Below are 22,249 nucleotides of genomic sequence, written 5' to 3'. Positions count from 1 at the left end.
CATACCCGGAAGGTAGGAGCACGTCATATCTCTTCTACTGTTAAAATAACCTCCGTCATCAATGGCAGAAAATCACGTGTGTGAATGATGGGATGCTATCGAGAATAACCTTGTTCTGTTTATTTTCTTATTGACGGAACTTTATTTGTGCTTAGTCCTGTCCTCATATTGCCTGGTAGTGTTATAACCCTTCTTAATGAAGCCTGGCACGAGAGAAATTATCACATCGCCCTGTTGCTTCACTGTTAACATTTCTGTATGTGTGTGTGTGTGTGTGTGTGTGTGAGAGAGAGAGAGAGAGAGAGAGAGCTAATGAGCCAAAACCTTTTATTCAGTGATAAAATGTAATTTATGCCTGATCTGTGTCTGTGTGGGTGTGGTGTTCTGTCTCCACAGATTCGTCCTGGTGTTTGGATGTCTGGTTCTCTCTGTGTTTTCCACCATCCCCGCTCACCAGGAACTTTCCACGCACTGCCTCCTCATCCTGGTAGCACACATACTCACATTCGCAAACAAGCACGGTCACACCAGTGTGTTGACTCGGGACAGGAGGAGAGTTTATTGAGTTCATGTTAGTTGATGTTAGATAAGGACAACGTTGCATGGTGAAATTAGAGTTATGTCGTTGGTTTTTTGTGTGCAAAAAAAAAAAGAAAAAAGGAGTCAGCGTATTTTTAAGATTTGTTTAAAGTAATGGGGGTAAAACATACATGCATGTTTCAGTTTAGCTGCTTTATGGTCATGGATTCAGTTTTTCCTCCTATATTGTTGTAACATAAATACTTTGACTCTCTGGTGTGACTGATTGTCATTTGTGCTTCTGCATTTGTAGCATTTAAAGTTTTAAGTACGTGGGTTGTGTGTGTCTGTGTATGTGTGTGTGTGTGTGTGTGTGTCTCTTTTTTTTTTCCATGTGTGTGTCCTGCAGGAGTTTGTGATGATTGTAGTGTTTGGTCTGGAGTACATCATCAGGATATGGAGTGCTGGCTGCTGCTGCCGCTACCGAGGCTGGCAGGGACGCCTCCGGTTCGCCAGGAAGCCGTTCTGTGTCATAGGTAGGTCTGTGTGTGTGTGTGTGTGTGTGTGTGTGTGTGTGTGTGTGTGTGTATAAACTAAACTCTTTAATAAGAACACCTCTTGATATCGTCACACCTTGCTTTGCTGCAATGATGCAATGGCCGGACGTCATCGGATGCTTGGCTACAAGTACAGTTGATACAAACTTCCTGCAGATAGGAATGTTTGTGTGTGTGTGTGTGTGTGTGTACGTGTGTGTGTGTGTGTGTGTGTGTGTGTGTGTGTGTGTGTGTGTGTGTGTGTGTGTGTGTGTGTGTGTGTGTGCGTATGTGTGTGTTTGTGTCCAGGTCCTAGACAGTTATCGGTATCTAAATACTGACATGTAAAGGATTTTGATATTCAGCTTACTCCACCAGAGTAAAGTCATCACGTGGGAAACACAAGGAAACAAGGGTGGTATTTTAGGGTTGGGCTGAAGAAAAGTAGGGATATAAACTGAGATACATACCTCATTAATCAAAACCTGTGTTCCTGTTGTTGGTCATGTGGAACCTGCGACCTTTAATTTCCACTCTTTTGCTCCCCAGACATCATTGTACTCATCGCCTCCGTTGCTGTGGTTTCAGCCGGTAGCCAGGGTAACATATTCGCCACCTCTGCACTGCGTAGCCTTCGCTTCCTTCAGATCCTGCGCATGGTGCGTATGGACCGCAGGGGAGGGACCTGGAAGCTGCTGGGCTCTGTAGTTTATGCACATAGTAAGGTGGGACGTTTTCCGCTGTTTACCCCCTTCTGATCGCTAATCTTTTACCCATTTAAAGCAACGCTCAGACAATTCTGTGTGTTTTGCAGGAGCTGGTGACGGCCTGGTACATTGGATTCCTGGTGCTGATCTTCTCCTCCTTCTTGGTTTACCTGGTGGAGAAAGAAATTAACAAGGATTTCGCCACCTACGCCGACGCGCTGTGGTGGGGCACGGTGAGCACCACCATCCAATAAAATCATTCTGATAAAGAATGTCCAAAATGATCTCCTTCACTTCATTACAAGTCAGAATTATAAATTCATTTAACTTTAATTAAATAAATTTAAATAAAATTCAATTAAATACATTTCATAAATTTAATTTAATAAATATGTTATTAATTTTAATTAAATTTATTAATATTATAGCCATGACTAGTTGTGTGGTTAATTCAGCAGCAAAGTGTAGTAGTTAAAGTGTTTTTACATTTTTTTAGCATTTAACTTTATATATACTGTTTCTACAAACCAAACCAAAGTAAAACTGCATTCAATCCCAATCAAATCCAGTGATTTATCTGTCATTGACTTTCACGCGGGTCCTTAATGGCAACTGCAGTACAGGAAACCGACAGTAAACACCTTTAAAGTCACACGTGGGCGGCCGCTCCGCTCTGTTTCCTCCTACATCTAAAGTCCATTATGCTTTAACGACGAGGAAACACCGTCGTCAAGAACCGATGTGATCGATTCGTTCAATTTCGCCCAGCTGACGCGTGGGGCTACCTCTAAGGCTTTATGGGATTGAAACTCAGGCACGAACTTCTGATGGATTCTAAAAGCTTGTGTGTCGTTTCTTCTCTGTCGTTGCTTTTAACATTTACGCATCAACAAAAAGGTCACAAAGGAAAAAAGCTGAGAGCCGTCGCCTCGGGGGAACCCATAGTCCATCAGCCGTGTACATCTGCACTGTCGGAGTTATCTCTTTCCTTGATTACATCTCCGTCTGATTTTGTATTTTCAACCACATTTTATAACCCTACACGCTCCACCGGTTGTATTCACCAGATCACCCTCACCACCATCGGTTACGGTGACAAGACCCCGGAGACGTGGACGGGACGGTTGCTATCAGCTGGCTTTGCCCTATTGGGGATCTCCTTTTTTGCCTTGCCGGCTGTGAGTCAAACACACGGCACTGTTTTTTTTTTTTTTTTGCGTCATTTTTATATTCTGCTCGCTTAACCCCCCCACGATCATGTATGTGTGCGTCTCCGCTCTGCAGGGCATCCTCGGCTCAGGCTTCGCCTTGAAAGTGCAAGAGCAGCACCGTCAGAAGCACTTTGAAAAGAGGAGGAACCCTGCTGCCAGCCTCATTCAGGTAGACACACACTTATGCATGCGTGGACCAACACACACACACACACACACACACACACATGGGGAGCAAACAGTGAAAACACAGCTTTTTCTCCTGTTTAATATACCCATTGTCACACACATATGCACAAAGTGTCTCTTTGTGAGTCTTTGTGTGTTCATGTGTGTGAATGAAAGCATAAGTGTGTGTTCTGGTGCTGTCATCATCTCTCCTTCCACCGCGGGAAAGGGGTTTCATTAGCTCTTGTGTGAGTATGAGACAGAGATTGTGTGTCTGTGTGTGTCTTTTTGTGTGTGTTTCGTCCCCTCGAGCTGTCAGAGAGTGTAGCTGGTGATGACTAGCGTTGTGTGACGCTGTCATCTCTGGGGGGCCGGCAGTGACACACACAGCTGGGGCTTTTAAGTCATTTCCAGCGCGATCATCATTCAAAATGTCATTTATTGGAATGGAGATGTCTGGCTGAATTACTGTTGAATCAAGGAGAAATATCTGCAGTGGAGTGTTTGCGTGAGTGTGTGTGTGTGTGTGTGTGTGTTTGTTACATCATCCTTGATCCGCTATTAAAAATTTACATCAACTAAAAGTACCTTTTTTTATTACTAAATCCAAACCTCCAAAACCCGAGCCTCGTTCTCTGTTAGCTCCAGGCTAAAGGATCTACTCGGTTTCCTTCTTGCCAAAGTAAACGGTAGCTCCCGTGAAAAAGATGCCATCGCTACGGCAACAGATGTTTTCACTGAAACTGCAGATTGCCTTTCCGGCATTTCTGAATTTTTGTCAATACATGGCTTGACTTTTCAAACTTTTCCAAAGACACCCTCTCCTGAGGGGTCAAAGGTCATTGAGAGGTGTTTGAAGACGAATTCAAACACCTCGTGATCGCACGTTTGAAGTGATCTTCAACTGTGGAAATATTCACACGTGTGGATTTACACATTTGAGAAATGACCACAGTCTGCTGTTATTAATATTTACGGAGCATCCGGACTTTTAAAATCCAGGTCGCAGCGATGTCACAATTAATAATCCCAGAAAACACATGATCGTGCAGGTATAGAATCTATCTGTCTGTCTGTCTGTCTGTCTGTCTGTCTGTCTGTCTGTCTGTCTGTCTGTCTGTCTGTCTGTCTGTCTGTCTGTCTGTCTGTCTGTCTGTCTGTCTGTGTGTCTGTCTGTCTGTCTGTCTGTCTGTCTGTCTGTCTGTCTGTCTGTCTGTCTGTCTGTCTGTCTGTCTGTCTGTCTGTCTGTCTGTCTTAACATTTTCCTCAACAGGTGGAAGGACCTTTGGAATCAGCTTTAATTTGTCAAACACGTTGCTGTTACTATTCCGTCTGTCTCTTCACCCCCCATCTCACACTGCTCTCCCTGCTTACACGCCACTGTGTGTTGTTGTGTGTTGTTGTGTGTGTGTCTGTGTGTGTTGCGTGTTGCGTCTTGAGGGCAGGACATTTCCGCTGTCTTCAAGCCTCGCCAGCAGGTCGACTGTAAATCCCACCTGCTCCAGATGATCTGGCAGACCAAACCGACCGGCATTGAAGTCGGTGTTCATGTCCTTCTTTGGGTGTGTGTGTGTGTGTGTGTGTGTGTGTGTGTGTGTGTGTGTGTGTGTGTGTGTGTGTGTGTGTGTGTGTGTGTGTGTGCGTGAGGTGTGATCAGAAAAAGAAAAAGTGTGACCACACCTGGAGCCACGAGGAGGTTTAGTCAGCTGGAGTCAAGAGAGGGTTTCACGTTCAGTCAATTTGTCGTAATTCACCATCAGTGCAAACCATCAGGTGTTGTTTGTTGTTTGTTTGTTGTTGTTTAGATGACCTTTAGCTGTCAGTGTGATGATTATAGACTGAAGCTGCCACTGCTGCTTTAAATACATTTTGCAGTGTAGCTGAAACATCAGCCTTCCCTTCATGGTAGCCTACATTCTTACTGAGGTGTCACACACACACACACACACACACACACACACACACACACACACACACACACAACGCATTCATGTCACGAACATAAACACACACACACATCTTTATGAATCTTTTCCAATCAATAAGTGTTGTTCAGCGGAAACACAACCCACTTCCTCCACGCCGACGACCTCCAGCGTGACTTCCTGTTGGTCCCGTCCCGTGTTGTTCGTCACATGTTCACACATTCTCAGCCCCTTCTCCTCACCATATTTGTGCCACTACCCTTCTGTGTCGTGTGTGTGTGTGTGTGTGTGTGCGCGTGTGTGTATGTGTGTGTACATGCGTCTGTGGGTGTACCCCGCCCCTCTCTGCCCCCCCCCCCCCCCCTCACCCAGGCGGCTTGGCGTCTGTACTCCACCGACGGCGCTCGTCCCTACCTCCGAGCCACCTGGCACCACTACCAAAGCGCACTCCCCTCCCTCAGGCATGTATCCTTACCACCACCACCGACCCCCCCACCACCCCCCACACATCCACCTTTAGTCTGACAACCCCCCCACCCTTCCACACCCACCCCCTCAAACTCAGTGCTTCAACATCACCCCCGAAAACTAATCAGCTTCTACTTCCTCCCTTCCCCTCCTCAACTTCCTTCCTTTTTCCTTCCCTACTCAAATGTTCCTCCACCCCCCCCCCCCACTTTTTTTTGTCCTCCCACCCTAACCGAAACCCTCTTAATTGTTCATTTATTTTATTTATCCTGTCGACTCTGCACGTAGTGTGTCTGGCGTAGTTATGCTGCTGATGAGAACTCGGTTTCCATTGCTACCTGGAAGCCTCATTTGAAGGCGTTGCATACCTGCAGTCCCGCCAAGTAGGTAACAACTTATAGACTTACAAACATGGCCGCTGCTGCTGCTCAGCCCCCCTCCCATCGACTCTTCCTCCTCGTTTCCATCGGCGCAGCTTCAGCTCTGTTTATATCGACTTATTGTTGTCGCCGTTCTTCCATAAACGCACCTGCGTTGGCTTTGTTCTGGTTTTTTTTATTTGCCTGCATGACGTCTTTAAACGCCTTTCTGAAGGGCTCAGTGGAATTTACTCATGTGTGATTAAAAGCCAACATATCAGTTCAATTGTAACAGAAGAAACACTTTTTTTTTTTACGAGTTAAAGCCATGTAAAAACAACACACACACACACACACACACATGATTCTGAGTCACCCTCGCTCTGCATGGCCAACTGTAGCTTGCATGTGCTTGAAAAAAATCCACCCGATTGAACATCTTTCATTTTGTGTCTTGTTGGCTTGATTCCTCCCATATCCAGAAGTTTTAAAAGTTTTTGTCCAGGACTATTTCTGATCTGCAGGAGAACTGATTTGTCTCCCTTTGTGTCCTCCTCTTCATCCCACTCACTACTGAAGAAAAGAGCAGGGAGAGACGACGTACAGGTTCGTACAACTTTCACGTTTTCTTTGGTTTTGATCGTATTTAAATTCACTTCTTTTTTTTTCTGATGGCAAATTTAAAGAGGAATCCATCTTTTTATTTACCAGTTAATATCTGATGGCTTGTGGTGATCTCCATAAAAGGATATCAGTGAATTGGTTAGCTAGTTGCTAGGTTTAGGAGGTCTGACACCTTAAATGCATTAAATTAAAGCAGGATTAGTTTTTGCAATAACAAGCTCTGATAAAAGGAAACCGGAGGTGGAAAAGTTGCCGTTTATTTCCTTTTGTGTAGCTCTGGAAAGAAGCTAAGAGCTGCTTAACGATGACATGTTGTAAAGATAAAACACGCTTGCTTTTCCCCCATCGTTCATATTCCCTGCCTGATTTTTTTTCTCGCCGTTCTCTCTCCATCTCTTATTTGATCCTCTTCTCCCTTCGCTACCGTCATCTTCTTTACACTTGACTCGCAGATGGAGAAAGATGACGGCTCTTCTGTTTTGTTCAGTGCGTGTGTTCATGTGTGTGTGTGTATGTGCGTGTGTGTGTGTGTGCATGCACACACGCCTCCAAGACAGGAGTCTGTACCATGTCTGTACCATGACGCAGTTTTTCCATTGGGATGGTATTTATATAACTCATCAAACACAAGTCTAGGAAAGACAGAGCGATGTTGAAAAGGAGGAAGGAGTGGGAGGGGGGCGGTGGGGAGATGGGAGATTTCAGAGAGGGTAAGAAGACACAGGGATTTGTGAGTTTAATTGTCCTAGTATAGTTTTTACAGTGCAGCACTGCTTTTTGAAACATTTGGGGGCCTTATGTTGAGCCAGCAGCTTCTGAGGCCTTTAAACTTCAGACAGCCACAAACACACACACACACACACACACACACACACACACACACACACACAAGCATGCACATAAAGAATAAGTTTATTCCCTCAAACAAACACGCTTCTTCTACTTAAACAAAACAACATTTAATTAGGTTGTGTTGCGTCCACAACGACGTTTATCCGCCACAAATCCTCCTCTTTACGGCCTGGACGTAATTAGGCTTTCCTTTCTGAGAAACTTTTTCTCGCAGCCGGTCCCATTTTCACTTGTGAAATCATAATTATGAACCTTTTTATGGCACCGTTTCTCCTCTGTAGGTTCCTTCTCTATAAGCGAGAGAACACACAGCCCTACTGTCTTATTGGCGGTTTTTTTACACGCCGTCGGCTGCTTGACGGCGGTAGGTGTCGCGGTAAACTGCTTGTGGTTTTCGTTTTAAGCAGACTTGTAAACACCAGGAGCTGTAAACATTAGGCGCACCACTACAAGACATCACGCTGCGCGTAAGTGAGTTGGATGTTGGCAGCGAGAGGCGACGTGAAATAAAGGAGAATGTGGAGTTTATGCGTTTGCAGGTGTGTGTACAGTTTAATTCAAGACCCAGAGTGAGGATTAAGAGAGGAAAACAGAAAGTCTGAGGAATATAAGCTACTTATGAGGAATGAAAAACTATTCTTGTGTTGTTTCTTAATGTTTTCAAACCTGAAATCTCATTATATTTCATTTAAATTACATCGTAGTGAAAGATTTATTTATTTTTTGTTCATTTTTACCTTAAAGTCAGAATGTGTGTTCACCTCAGGTCTAAAAGTGCACATCTCTTCCACTACATCTCCAAATTCCTCCGTGGTTCATTTGCGTCAGAGATGACAGCAGAGAATTGCTCGTCTTCATCATCTTTTTTTAATTTCCTTCCTCCTTTATCTCTTTCTTCTACATCCTCTCCTCCATGAATCTACCCCCTCCTTTGTTCTAGTAAGGGTCTAAGTAAAGGAAGGCTCTTCAGGAGGTACAAATATAGGAGGTATACCTGCAGCGCTACCCAGCATCCTCTCTGCTCTGCCCTTCACCCGGTGGCCTTTTGGGAATGAGTGACTAATAGCATGGAGGAAAGCAGCGAAAACAAATTTAACCTTCTTGCCTCGTCGTCGTTCTGATGCCTGTTGCCTGTTGAATGCGAGCAAGACTTTAACGTGGTTTTAGAAATAAAAGATGAACTTCAAAAAAGCACGATGTAGCATTTTGTCTCGACAAATTGCATTTAATTGGGACTTTTTAATTGAAATTTAAATGTTATGTCCTGTGTTTTGTCCAAATTCCCCTTATAATTTATAATATTTAATCTTTAATCAATACGTGCCTCTCGGCCAAACCTACAAATGTTCCTGTACCCTGAGAACCGTAGGAAAGTCCAGCCACATGAGTCTTTTCTTCATTCATGTTCTCCAAGATAAGTCGATGACTCCCAAACCTTTGGCTCCAGAGGTTTTTTATTCATATGGTTAAGGATATTTAGAGGTCTTTATTTATTTATTTATTTTTTTAAAAAAAGCTTTTGAAGTCAGTCTGATCAGCTGTAAAAGTAAAATTGATCCGTGAACGAAAGAAATTCAAATCAAAAGATCCATTCATGAGACTGGACCCACTGTACTGTAAATTATTTCGACAACACACATAATGTTACTGTACAAATTGGAGTATTGAGCTGTCTCTTGTTTTACTGCGTGTCTCATGCGTTTGCTGCTTCCTTCCCTTACCACTCAATGGTAAATGAACATGGCATCATAAGACCTGTCCAAACCAGCCCCTGAAGAAAGAATTGGTTGTTGAAGTGTTGGTGGAATGTGCACATGATACAGGAAACCACACTCAGAATAGGAAACCAGTGTCCTGCTTACCAGTAGTGTTTAGTGCTGCCTTGAAGAAGTGTGAATGTATTGTCATGTGTTGTCCTGATAATTACTCTAGAACAGGTTCCAGAAATCAGAGCCATCGAACAGAAGATAAAACGGTTCCGTTAAGTTTCAGACCACCGCGGACGATAAACCACGTTCGAATTTTTGAGGAATTGTTTGAGGTTCTTTGTGGGGGCATAATAATAAAATACCAGGAGGATTACATGACCTGAAAGGATGGGGACCTGAAAATAAACTGCTTTATATCGTATATACATTCAAACTCGGTGTCAAAGGATGTTAAACATCATGATGGAAGTTTATTCTGCCCGTCTCTTAGTTCCTTAACGTTCTGTCACTTATTATCTTTACAAACATCTATGGATCTATGGATAAGTCATCATTATGAATTTCCCAGTTTGAGTTCAATATTGTATATCAATCTATCTGTCTATCTATGATCAGTACTGAGAGTGTATTCTGGACGGCGGTCTGATGTGTTTCTGGTGTTTCTGGGCATGTCAGCTGGAATGAAGATGCTGCTCTTATGGTCTGACCTCTGCTTCCTCTGAAGAAACATTTGCTGACATCATCTCTTTTCTTCATGTCTCTGTGTGCCCACGTCACCTTTTTTTTCTGTCTGCTCCTTTTCTCCTCCTTTGTCTCCTTCCTTCCTTCCTCCTTTCCCATCATCCACGCAGTCAGAAGTTGAGTTTTAAGGAGCGGGTCAGGATGGCGAGCCCTCGCGGTCAGAGCATGAAGAATCGACAGATGTCCATCAACGACCGACAACGCTCCTCCCCCGGCAACGAGGTGGTGAGCGGCTCGGAGATGATGGGCGGGAGCCCGGCCAAGGTGCAGAAGAGCTGGAGCTTCAACGACAGGACCAGGTTCAGGCCTTCGCTGAGGTTAAAGAGTCAGACTCGCACCGTCGTCCCAGATGGTGAGCCATCCGGAGTGTGTGCTGTTTTAAGTGTGTACCAATTTAATCTTAATCCAATTATAATCTAGTTATATCATTTTCACTCTTTCTTTATCTTTCCTCCATGGTTTACACTACCTTTTTGTCTCCCATTCTCCCATTATTACTATCAGCATGAAGCCATTCGCCACAGAAATTTTTAGCCCTAAAAGCTCAAACTGAATCCGTTCAAAACTTTTTTTTTTTAACGAGAAAATACATTCATGAATACAAACCCGGTCTGTCTCTTTCAGTGGACGCAGGCATGACTACAGAGGATTCGCTGGATGAGAGAGGATGCCATTGTGACGTCACGGTGGAGGATCTTTCTGCTCCTCTCAAGGCTGTCATCAGGGCTGTCAGGTGAGCCGTCACCTCACATTTCAGGCCTTTCAGCTTTAAACGATGAAGAAAAAATACGTTGGGAAGGCCGAAACCCTGCAAATGTTGGAAAAGTTTTTGCTTAAGCTTGCATTTTTGTACTACAAAAAACTTTTTATAGAGAGTATAAACTTGCGATTAGCGTATTTGGTAAGATCTGAAAACTAAGGTGACTCTAACTTCAGATGTAGTTTTGTTTTTTTAACATTTATTCCTCATTTGTCAGCGGACTCTGAAAAGGCCGAGCTGACCGAATATGAGCTACTCGTCTTGTGGTGAACTTATTATTGGCTGTTTGATGATCGTGGGTAAGATCTGAGATCTGGGTCGTTCATCCTATCGATTGATTGACCCCCGCATACTTTTTTTTTTTTTTTTTTTTTTTTACGAGCTGTTTATGAGCTCTGCTTATTGATTGGAACATGTGTGAAAATACCCCTGGCTGTCCGAGGGGTGTTTGAGGATACAAATGTGTGGTGTTTTTTAAGATTTGTGAGCGTGTGCTGCAGGTCGAAGCCTCTCCTCATCGATCCCACAGCAACACTGTTTGTATCCCGGGAGAGAGCAGGATACATAATACAACACGGCAGCGCAGCGCCGGCGTTCCTTCACTCACTTCTAAATGTAACTCGGGAGGTGAAAAACATACATTCCCACAAGACTGCACATAGTGTTTGTTTTATTTTTAATCTTTTTTCTTTTGAAGGTTTATCTGTATCGAGGCGCGCTGCACACTGTGTGTGTGTATGTGTGTGTGCGTGTGTATATATGTGTGTGTGTGTGTGTATGTGTTTCAGCTGACCATGCTCTCTTACAATGGCACCGGCACCCTGTGAGTGAATGTTTATCCAACTGGCGCCAGCTGATTCTCTCACTCTGCTGCTTCTTCTCAGTTCTTGTCATATTTTTAATTGCGGGAAGAAAAAAAAAAAGAAGACTTTTATCATTCAGTTTTAAAAAATGCACGTGTAAAAAAAAGCTCTGCAGGTCGGTAAGAGTTCAGTTTTTGATTTTATTTTATAAGAGCTGGGAGAAACAGGCAGATAGATCCTCACATAGAGCTAATCCAGCCATGAGTCGGAGTGTTTTTACTCAAAACTATCATTAAATTTCACTTAATAAATGAATGGGAAGGAATACAAGTTCATTCATTTGTGCATTAATTGATAATAGTAATAACATGTAAATGGTTTCATTGACCTTTACATCTGTTCATATGCTTCAAAGGTTTTATTCATTATGACAATAATCCTTATCTGTGATTATTAGCTGTACTGATATCTTCAGGAAGAGTTTAATTATAACTAAAACTCTCTTTCGGTTTGTCCCGTTAGGGTTCGCCACAGCTTGTCATCCTTTTTCCATTTAGATGAACACTATTATTTGTTTGACAACGTTTTTTATGCTGGATGCCCTTCCTGCAGCAACCCCCTGGCCTGGTGCAGCATACATGGGAAGCTTGCGCTCTACCACTGAGCTGCATCCCCGACTAGTTTATTCCTAACTTAAGGGCATGAATTCTTTTCAGTTGGAATTTTGCCGTTTCTATCGTAACAGAGGACAAGTTGTGTGAGATTTTCCAGCGGATCTTTACGTACTTGACCCAAACAAATCATTTTCTGCCGCGTCCCTTCCTAGAATTCGGTGATAACATCCAGTCAGTCTTCACTTTGCTTCAGGTTAAGAAAGATAAAACTCACCGAGACATGAATCTGCTTTTGTTTCATGGTGAAGTGATGTCGATCAAAACCCCCACTGTTTCTCCCCTCGTTGGATCACCACCAACAACCAGCCCCGGCCGACCTGCCCACCCAGCAGGGCTTCCACCGTGGGCAGCCGGGGCCGAGGGCTTTCCCAGGGTGTCAGGTTGAGGGTCTGACAACCCTTCCCCTGTCTGGGCTGTTATTACAAAGGGTCCTCTGTCAGTGTCTCCATTTAGACAGTGGGAAAAATGGAAAAATGGATCAGATCCCTTTACCTGTATCAATATTATTCACTCAGCAGTGATTCAGCTCTTCAAATATGAAGAGATGGAAGAGTACTCTCGAGTTTCACCATTAATACTTTTGATTGTTATGGATTTGACAACACAACAAAGGTGCTCTGGATTCCCATTCGGCGGAATTTCTGTTTGATAATGTGTTATGTTATTATTCGCAAAAGAAGGTGAACAAATCAGGGGGGTTGTGATTTGGCTTTCCCAGAGTTGCTGCTTCCATCTAGTGGTAATTTCTGGCCATTACAGCCCTATTGCTTATCCATCGTCCTACCCTGTTGCATCTGTCTTCTCTAAGTCTTTTCACTTCCCCTAATTGCAATGCTACCATGCAAATAGAAACATCATGTAGATGAATTTAACAATTATCTGATCAACAAATGCCTCGGTCCATCAACAGCCGCTGCGTCTTTTGCTCCATATCTGAACGTCACTTGAAAACACAAGGTTCACTTCGTGTGTGTGTGTGTGTTTCCATAGGATCATGAAGTTCCACGTGGCAAAAAAGAAGTTTAAGGAGACGCTGCGCCCGTACGACGTGAAGGACGTCATAGAGCAATACTCTGCAGGACATCTGGACATGCTCTGTCGCATCAAAAGCCTCCAGACGAGGTCGGTACAACTGCATCAACACACACCTCATTCAATCTGCCTGCATCAGAGAGTTAATAGTTGTCGTTGATATCTGTTATTTATTAAGAGCGTTTATCTTTACCTAGGACTTGCATTGTTGGACCAAGAGGTTCTCACTTCATACATGATGCTTTTGAATCCAGTTTCCCACCGCCTCACCTCCCACATGTGTGCCTGTGCTGCATATGTGTCCCCTCTCTCTCCCTAGACTAGACACTGTAGTGGGTCCCCCTCCGAGGGCTTTCAGCAGCCGTGCCAAGACCTTTTCCTCTCCCTCTCTGCGTTTATATTACAGCCAGGCACGGAGGAAACAGTCCGCACCAGGGTTAGACTGATCCGCTACCCCCAATGCGCCCGTACTAACAACTAAATCATGGATGGGATGGTCAAACCCGGGTCAAGCAGCTTGAAATCACTTTTTTTTTTTATTCTATGATCTTTATCTGGTCTTTAATCTCAAGAAGAGTGTCCAGCAAAGAAGTATTTTTTTTGACTTATTCTTAGTTTAGTGAAAAATGACCAAAAACAGCTGTTTGACCCGGGTCTGTCTGTGGAAGCCATCAAGAAGGTTAAGCAAAACAGACACAATTTTTGATTCAGGTGTATCTTAATAGGTAGAAAATAACTACAGTGATCTGACCCTCCATTGCATGCATTGAGAATGAAGCGCTGAAAGCTGTAGATGGGTAAGATAAGCTTTACAGTGCTAGAGAAGCACCACATTTAATGCATTTAGTGTACATGTAAAAGGTAAAATCCTGCTGCTTTACCTCAGTTCCTATTTCCTTTGACAGCTTGCAGCCAATATTGAGGTTTTGAAGCCTGTAATCACTTTATTGGTGGAAATATTACATCAGCAGGAGGCACTGCGGTTCAGTCTTAGATTGAAACTCACACACAGGCGAGGCATCTTTTAATAGAAGAAATGAAATTTTAGCTTTTATCTTTCACCTTTGTGTCATGCTGGATGGATTGCAGTGCTGGGGCGATATCATTGTTAGAAATACCTTAACATAGTGCATATGTGTGTGTGTGTGTGTGTGTGTGTGTGTGTGTGTGTGTGTGTGTGTGTGTGTGTGTGTGTGTGTGTGTGTGTGTGTGTTTTCTTTCACTGAGTGCTGCTATGAAGTGTGACAGAACAATAAACAGTTGCTGTAACTAAAATAGTCATCCGTTATTAAAGTTTAATTCTATGAGGATGATAGAAAAGCCAAATATAATCAATCATGTCAATATCCTGACGATCGAGGGGAAGCGGATGCTTTGGTTTTGTATTGGCGAGCTGTGATACTAAAGTCATCCTCTGCTGAATGTTCATACTTCATAAGAACAAACTCAAGTTTGTATCTTTTTTTTAAAAATCAACTCTCCATCAGCGATGATGAATGTGCTTTAAGACTGGCTGACATTGTTTTTCATTAAAGCTTATCAGTGTTTATTAGAGGCAAATTTTAGATGAATGCTGGGTTTTTTTCTTCTGCTCTGCCATGAATATTAACTATGGAGAATATTAGACTAAATATATTAGACTCAGATAAAGATTTTTGTAAAACATCAAAACATGGCATGATGTGTGTGTGTGCGTGTGTGTGTGTGTGTGTGTGTGTGTGTGTGTGTGTGTGTGTGTGTGTGTGTGTGTGTGTGTGTGTGTGTGTGTGTGTGTGACAGAGAGAGAGAGAGAGAGAGAGAGAGAGAGAGAGAGAGGGAGAGAGAGATTGCTGTATTTGACCCAGTCTTTTCCATGTCTCCAGACTGGCCAGTGCAGCTGGTCCCAGCCTGAGTAGTCGATCCAGGAACATGTCCTCCCCTGCCCTCCACTGCTATCACACCAACGGCAGGATGAACCTCGCTGCCTCAGGGTTACTTTCGTTTTACTTATTCTAAGTCATCCCGCAGTAAACCCCCTGTCCCCCCGAGTTGTCGTTATGGCAACCATTGGGTCCTTTGCATCTCCTGAGAGCGCCTGGCTGGGTGTGAGATCACACATGCGAACAGGCGTGCCTGTAGGGATGCAAAGAGTTGTAATTTTAATGTAGTTGTACAGAACTAGCTAGTCTGGGTTTGCATTAAATGTTTGAAAATTACAGTGGTACCTCTACTTACGAAATTAATTGGTTCTGGAAGAAATCTCATAAGTAAAAAGTAAGTAGAGACGCGTTTTCCATGCAAATGCCCTAATCTGTTCCAAGGCCCCTAAAATTCAGACATAAATGTTTTATAAAACATAAAAATGCATCAAAACATGTAACAAATACATATTACACTTACATTATTACACAATAAATGAGAGATTTGCATAATGTAAAACACAAAGAATAAAGAATAAAAATGATGGTCATTTACCTTTTAACTGCTGTCCCTATTGTTTTTTCCCCTCTTTGGTTCATGAGTTCTTGCCTCACGATGCCGAACAACAGAGTGAATTCCAGTCCTCCTTCTGAACCTCTCCATCCACCCACATGACGCCTTAAACTCCTTAAACTCCCTCTTGTTTTAATAACGTGGTGATTGTAGATGCATTACGGCCATATTCTTTGGCGAGATCAACCAAACGCATCCCCGTCTCATGCTTTTCTATGATCTCTTGCTTTGTTTGTACGGACAGAAAAACTTTTTTCTTCGTCCATTCTTTTCCTCTTTTCTCCGTAACTTTCTTGGGGTCCTTAGTGAATACTCTAAAAGTTAATATATTTACGTAAAACTATCAGAACACGTCACGGGTCGAGGGCAGAATGACAAGGACGCTGCATAGAGTCCTATCTAGCTACACACAGAGGTCCCCCTTAGCCAATGGGATGCCAGGATGCTAGGTAATAGCCAATGACAGAGCAGCTATAAGAATGTTGCTTTCAGGAACCTTTGGGAGCTGCGAATAGCGGCCCATACTGTATTTTTACCTTTCGTAACTCGAAATTTCTTTCGTAACTAGAGGCAATATTTTCCTGTTGAGGCGTTTCGTAAGTAGAAAGTTTCGTATGTAGAGACATTCGTAAGTAGAGGTACCACTGTATTTTTCTAACATGTTAAGTGTATCTGAGTGTGATGGACACAAATGTTTGTATTTTTGATGTCTAACGAACTTTTTCCCTTTCCCAGAAATGGGAGTCGTAGTTGTGTGTGACTGTTGTCAGCTTGTGTGCTGTTGTGTTGGTGTTTGTGTAGGTGTTGGCTTCCACTGACCAGATGCATGTTAGAGATATATAAACTAGATTAATGTGACTAATTCAGTGCTCTTACCAGGTTTGGGTAGTAATGCATATGTATTATTTACATTTCAGGTAATCTGAATTATGCAACCAGATTAAAAACATTTTTCATTCCTTTTACTGTATATTAATAATGACAATGGAACCTGAATATTTTTAAAATTTTGAGATTTTGAACACATCCACCTCAAGTGTTACAAAACCAACGATCAAACAGAATTAATACACGTAGTTTGTATTTTGTACAGGAAATTCAGTTTGATCAAATTTAAATTCACAACATCGTTGTATGTCACATACGGTAAATATGGACTGAAAACATTTTTCAGATATTTTAAAAGAAAAAATAAATAGAAGTCAAACAATATTTGAATTTTTACCTCGAGTGAATCCCTAAAAAGAAATCATGAAAAGGTTATCAAACACTAATAAACATGTAAAACATAAATTTAAAAAAACTGAAGTAATAAATAGATTTGTTAATACAGTATTTAATTACAAAAGATAAAAATTAACAAAGCTAAAAAAGATATAAAAAAAACAAGACTTAGAAGTATGAAACAAATAAAAAATATGTATGATTTACAAGTCATTCAATAATATTCTCATTTCCAAAACCAAAATTTATTTTTTTTATTGATTGTATTTATTGAAAGCTGACTCATCCCTGATTCTGTGTCATCAATTCCTGTAATGCTGCCAAGTGATTCAGTGGAAATTTGAATGCAGCATTTAAGTTTTCAAAACAAATCTCCAGTACAAGTACAGTATGTCTCTGCTTAGAATATATTTAATAACCTGCTTTTAAGATTGAGAGTCCAAACAGCTTCTGCTTCGATTCCGTTTCCTTATGACTTGTGCAACGTGAACCTTTTTGGTTTTCGTTATGAAATTTTGCACTCTGACAATATTTATATATCAGGTCTGAGAAGCCGTGAAACCCATGCGTGCCATGTAACATGAAATCCAATCTGAATATGCTGTTTTCCCATGATCCTGGAAAACCAATTATTTGGGAGACATGGAGGGAAACATGTCTCCCATGTGTGTCGTGTGTTTTACTAACCTGAACTCTTAACACCCGACTGCTGCTTTAGATTTGCACCCTGACGTGGGATGGCTTGAAAATGAAGACTGAGAGTTCTGCTTAAATAACAACACCATTGTTTTTTAACACCGATGTATGTGTGTGTGTGTGTGTGTGTGTGTGTGTGTGTGTGTGTGTGTGTGTGTGTGTGTGTGTGTGTGTGTGTGTGTGTGTGTGTGTGTGTGTGTGTGTGTGTGTGTGTGTGTGTGTGTGTGTGCGTGCGTGTGTGTGTGTAATAGAGTGGATCAGATTCTGGGAAAGGGCCAGATTCCTGTGGATAAGAAAATAAGAGACAAACTGAACCCAGATGGAGAAGCTCTGGAGGGCATGAGCATGCTGGGACGTGTGTGTAAGGTGGAGAGACAGGTGGGTGGAGGAGATAAAAAAAACTCCATCAATGTTATTCATTTAAATGCATTTGTGTTAATTGTAATGTTAAAGATGGAACCTGGTTCGGCCAGGATTTCGGTTCCCTTTGCCCACCTACCACTCTGCTTCTTCTCTCGTAATCCCAGGTGACTTCTATTGAATCCAAGTTGGACTCTTTGTTGGACATTTACCGCCAGGTTCTACAGAAAGGCTCCTCGGCGCTCACCCTGTCCTCCCTGCCCCTGTTCGAGCTGGACAACCACCAGCATCACAACCTGGACTACCAGGGGTCTATCATGAGCAGGGATCTGCCCTCTCCCCAGGAAGGGGATCCTATCGGAGGTGGAGGAAATAACAGCGGCGCCAACCCGAGAGGCCTTCGCCTCATCCTGGCACCGGCAGATGATGATGGCCCCCCAGACTCGGCGCCTCCATCTTACCCCCCGTCCACAGCCTCGCTCTCTCCATCACCCCTGCTGCCTCCCGATAGCCCCTACCCAACCAAAAGAGCAGACTTCCCTGACCTGCCGCCTCCAACCAACGCAAGCGGAGGGTTTACCCTCCAGCTGCCCCCCATAATGCACCCCTCCCACCACCGATACCCCGCTGACCCCGTCAGAGATGACAGGACAGATGGCGTGCCGGTGAATGACGGAAGCCTGGGCCCGTATGTCGTTGTTGGGTCTAGCGTTGATGTCAATCAGGAAGGGGGCAGTAGGGCGGGCGTTGCCCAAGAAAGGGTGCAGTTGCGGCAGAAGCCGAGCTTGAAACCAGAGGGGGTCTGGAGGAGGCACATGAGCCTGGAAGTGGATCCCCTGCTGCTCCTCTCATCCAGCCAAGATGAGATTTCTCCTGACTGGGGAGGAAATATTGGGAAGTCCTTCTCAGCGCACAATCTCAGCCAGCCTTTGATCAACCGTACCCCTGATCTGAGCGACAGCAGTGACCGTGGCAACGCCCACGGGGTCCTTAGCAACTGGGACAGAGCAGAACTCTTCATTAGTGACTGCAAAGTAGAGCCGGAGGAAGAACATTTCAACTTTCTATCCCAAGAGGCAGGAGATGCTCTTTTACAGAATGTAGAGGGTACTCAACGTCACCCCAGGGGAACCTCGGAGTTTCTGAATCAGTCCCCACACATACAGCTGACATAACTCCACACACACATCCACACACACGCTTGCATATTATATTTACACACCATCGTTGAGGAAGCCACTTTACATTGTTTTTACAGGACTGTGTACAGATTATTTTGCAAAATGTCCGATGCCTTGAATATTGACAGACAATGTTAAAATTCTCTGTAACGTAATTATGTCCACTTTTATACAGATTTTATTATGTTGTATGATTTTTACCAGGAGGCAAGAAATTGTTACAGCGATGATGAAATCAGAGGTATAACGATGAAGAACATATTTATGAAAGTGGTCATAATCATGTCAGACAAAACCCACAAACGGTACGCAAATACACAAATGTTTCCTTTAAGAGGGATCACGTTGATCTTTATCCAAAGAATTCATGAATGTTACATTTCAGTAACTCTACACAAAATGTCACTTTTTTCATACAAGAAGATAGAGGAAGGAAGGAATATTAACTGTGAGAAGACACCTGCCTACTTGACATTAGAGCGTAGAGGCACATCAAACCATTTGGATTAGGACAAAAATAGCTGTTATTTTTTTCTGAAATGTCCATTAATCCTATATTTGGACTTATATGAGTTGAGCCCCACATCAGAGATCCTCCCTTGGGTTCACTGCATGAATCTAACTTTTCAAAATACAAATAAAGAGATATTCTATTGACAAGCAAGTTAAAAAAAAAAACAATGAAGAAGATGCCATATGCCGCTAAAAGTTGTAACAAAAGTCAAAAATACCACAAACAAGCCTGCTTCTCATGATCACATCAGCATGTAAATATACATGTGCACACTGAAAAACATGCTGCCATCCGACCTCCAACCGCAACCTCTGAGTTCTTTGAGAAGATCCAACCTGACAAAGAGTTAAAACAGACGTATTTGCTTCTGTTTGAAGAAGAAAGTCGCTCCTTCATTTGGAACTGTAAAATATCACTGCATGAACCGTATCTAAAAAACAATGCATGAATGATCGATAGTGGGCAAGGTCTGATGGGATGGGAACAGCTTGAAATAAACCGATGAATGACTCACATACTGCAAGGCTGCAAAATCCACCCTTTTAATGCACCCAGGTAGGGACGTGGTCGGACTAGCTGAAGTGTGTGTGACTTGAAGGTCAAGCATTCTGACCGCAGTCATCTCATCCTAGTCATTTTAGCTCCACCTCCCACTAAGATGTCAGTGAAATTGGATGCGACAAAACTGAGAAAATGGCCTTAGCATAAATATCCATGTCCGTCTTGGTTTGGAGAACAGCCCGGCCTGGTTGAGGGTCATCAATCACGAGATGCTGCATGTCTAAGCTGTTAAGATACATAAAAATCAAAAGCTCTTGCTCTTGCTTGTGGCGTGGACGTCCTTTTGCATGTTAAAATAATATTTGCTCCAGATCTTGAACAAAAAGGTATGAACTGAGTCTACCTTGATGAACATTATTATTATTCTAATGTGATCTAATTTGAACGTAGTTAAAAACATTCATTTTGTATAGATAACCCACATATTAAATTTTATGACTAATATAATTAAGGCCATTCAATGCTCTTTGACAAACCCTAATTTTTTACTGGGCGATGTTGCACGATGTATATCGATAATGATTGAAGGCTGCTGGACTGACCTTTATCCCTCCTCCCAGTCCAGAGCAACACTAGGTGTAGCGTTAGTGTTACTGGGCGAATTGTGCAATGCACAGGTACCATTTATAACATAGCTGGCTAGTGTGGATTTACTTGAGGAACCCGTGATAACAAGATACTGTACACTGTTGTATTTATGTCGTTACTTTATCCATTTGTCCATTCCACTGCTGACTATGTCAAAAATTATATGTTCACATAGTTAAATAGAGGAGAGTTGAAAGAAATAAAATGTTCCCTTTGGTACCAAACATTAATAATATTTCCATAGACTTCTGGATTTTTTGCATCCATCTGACACAGAGAAATAAAATCTCACTGAAGGTTGGGATTAAAATGTAGGTAATTTATGTTCTTCCAAATCTCTCCTTTTGAACTGAACAAACATTTATATTTTACCACAACACTGAATTAGTATACACTTCCTCCTTACTGCATGCATTACAGGTACAATTTAGAGCGGTCATAATTTCCATAAAATGAAAAGTGGAAAAAAGTTATGTTTTGAATGCATTTAGTTCATGTTCTTATAGAAAAGATTCATGAGCAGGCTTTTGAAAATTGATGTGTCGCAAGTGTCTTCAATTGCGCTCTTAAAACTACACTTGAATTATGCACAATGTCAGCCAGCTTCATTTTTGTTAGCAATTTTAATTTTTTTTGCATGTTTATGTCTTAAGAGAATAGTCTTAAAAGCAATGCGTTTTAATGTGTAATGGATCATTGATATTCCCTTTGTTTTGAATGGTGAGTAAGTGCTTTGTTTAGCAGATTAAAATTCTGTTGCATAATATAACAAATATTACCCTCTAACAAAATTACAATTGTAATTGATTGAGAAATATTTTACAGCCATGCAGAAGGTGGGATATGATGAAAAATGACAGTTATTGATGGCGAGTTTGTGGAGCCTGAAAATGTGACATGGTAAAGTGTAATGCAAAAGAATTGGAATAGATTTGGTTTAGAAATTGACAGGAGTTTTGCTGCTTATGAAAAAAGCCCAGCCAAAACATTTTGTCATAGTGTACTAATAATCAATAATAAGAAAAACCAATGGAGTCAGAAGTTGGGATGCTGAATGGATTATTTCCCAGATAAATGCCCATTTTTTGCAATCTGAAATGTCCTTCAGGGTGCCTTTCTTGCATATGACAAAATCATAAGTTTTTTTTATGCACATGGCTAAAAAGGTTTGGCTTTTCAACAGACTTCAGAGCATTCTGGTCAAAGCAAAGTTTATCATTTTGGGTCAGGCATCTGATTTCCCTGAAGTCGTGCAGCATGAGCTGCAGACTTTGTATGGTTTGAATGGCCAATATTAGGCCTACCATTTCTTTACTTCTTGAACACAACTGGCCTTAAAGCTTGATAATGTCAACATTATTTCTTTTATATTAATTTATTAAAATGCACAGTAACTTCTCTGGATGAGAAATGCAAAGAATGATTTTATTCTTCATTAATAAAGTACAAGTTAACTAAATGGTTTTATTGTCGTGTCTTTTTTGAATGAAATGTCATAAAATTGATCACGGGAGAATGTGGTGCATTTATGAACATTGGATTTTACACAGTCAATGTCCTAGATA

The 22,249-nt window shown here is 42.2% G+C and overlaps 1 protein-coding gene across 1 annotated transcript in view; it reads left to right on the top strand.

Moving 5' to 3' along the window:
* Nucleotides 1–22,137, top strand: part of kcnq5a (potassium voltage-gated channel, KQT-like subfamily, member 5a) — a 63,164-nt gene extending 41,027 nt beyond the window's left edge. The window contains exons 2-14 of the mRNA XM_068327423.1: nucleotides 397–487; nucleotides 929–1,055; nucleotides 1,605–1,780; nucleotides 1,870–1,995; nucleotides 2,830–2,940; nucleotides 3,047–3,142; nucleotides 5,823–5,917; nucleotides 6,473–6,499; nucleotides 9,930–10,171; nucleotides 10,444–10,552; nucleotides 13,047–13,178; nucleotides 17,732–17,858; nucleotides 18,008–22,137. Of these exons, the coding sequence (XP_068183524.1) occupies nucleotides 397–487; nucleotides 929–1,055; nucleotides 1,605–1,780; nucleotides 1,870–1,995; nucleotides 2,830–2,940; nucleotides 3,047–3,142; nucleotides 5,823–5,917; nucleotides 6,473–6,499; nucleotides 9,930–10,171; nucleotides 10,444–10,552; nucleotides 13,047–13,178; nucleotides 17,732–17,858; nucleotides 18,008–19,015 (2,467 nt within the window). The 3' untranslated portion in view covers nucleotides 19,016–22,137. The remainder of the gene's footprint in view (nucleotides 1–396; nucleotides 488–928; nucleotides 1,056–1,604; nucleotides 1,781–1,869; nucleotides 1,996–2,829; nucleotides 2,941–3,046; nucleotides 3,143–5,822; nucleotides 5,918–6,472; nucleotides 6,500–9,929; nucleotides 10,172–10,443; nucleotides 10,553–13,046; nucleotides 13,179–17,731; nucleotides 17,859–18,007) is intronic.
* The last annotated feature ends 112 nt before the right edge of the window (nucleotides 22,138–22,249 follow it).

The sequence above is a fragment of the Antennarius striatus genome, chromosome 11 (genome assembly GCF_040054535.1).
Source record: "Antennarius striatus isolate MH-2024 chromosome 11, ASM4005453v1, whole genome shotgun sequence".
Taxonomy (NCBI): Eukaryota; Metazoa; Chordata; class Actinopteri; order Lophiiformes; family Antennariidae; genus Antennarius; species Antennarius striatus.
This window is presented reverse-complemented; position numbering and strand designations above follow the sequence as displayed.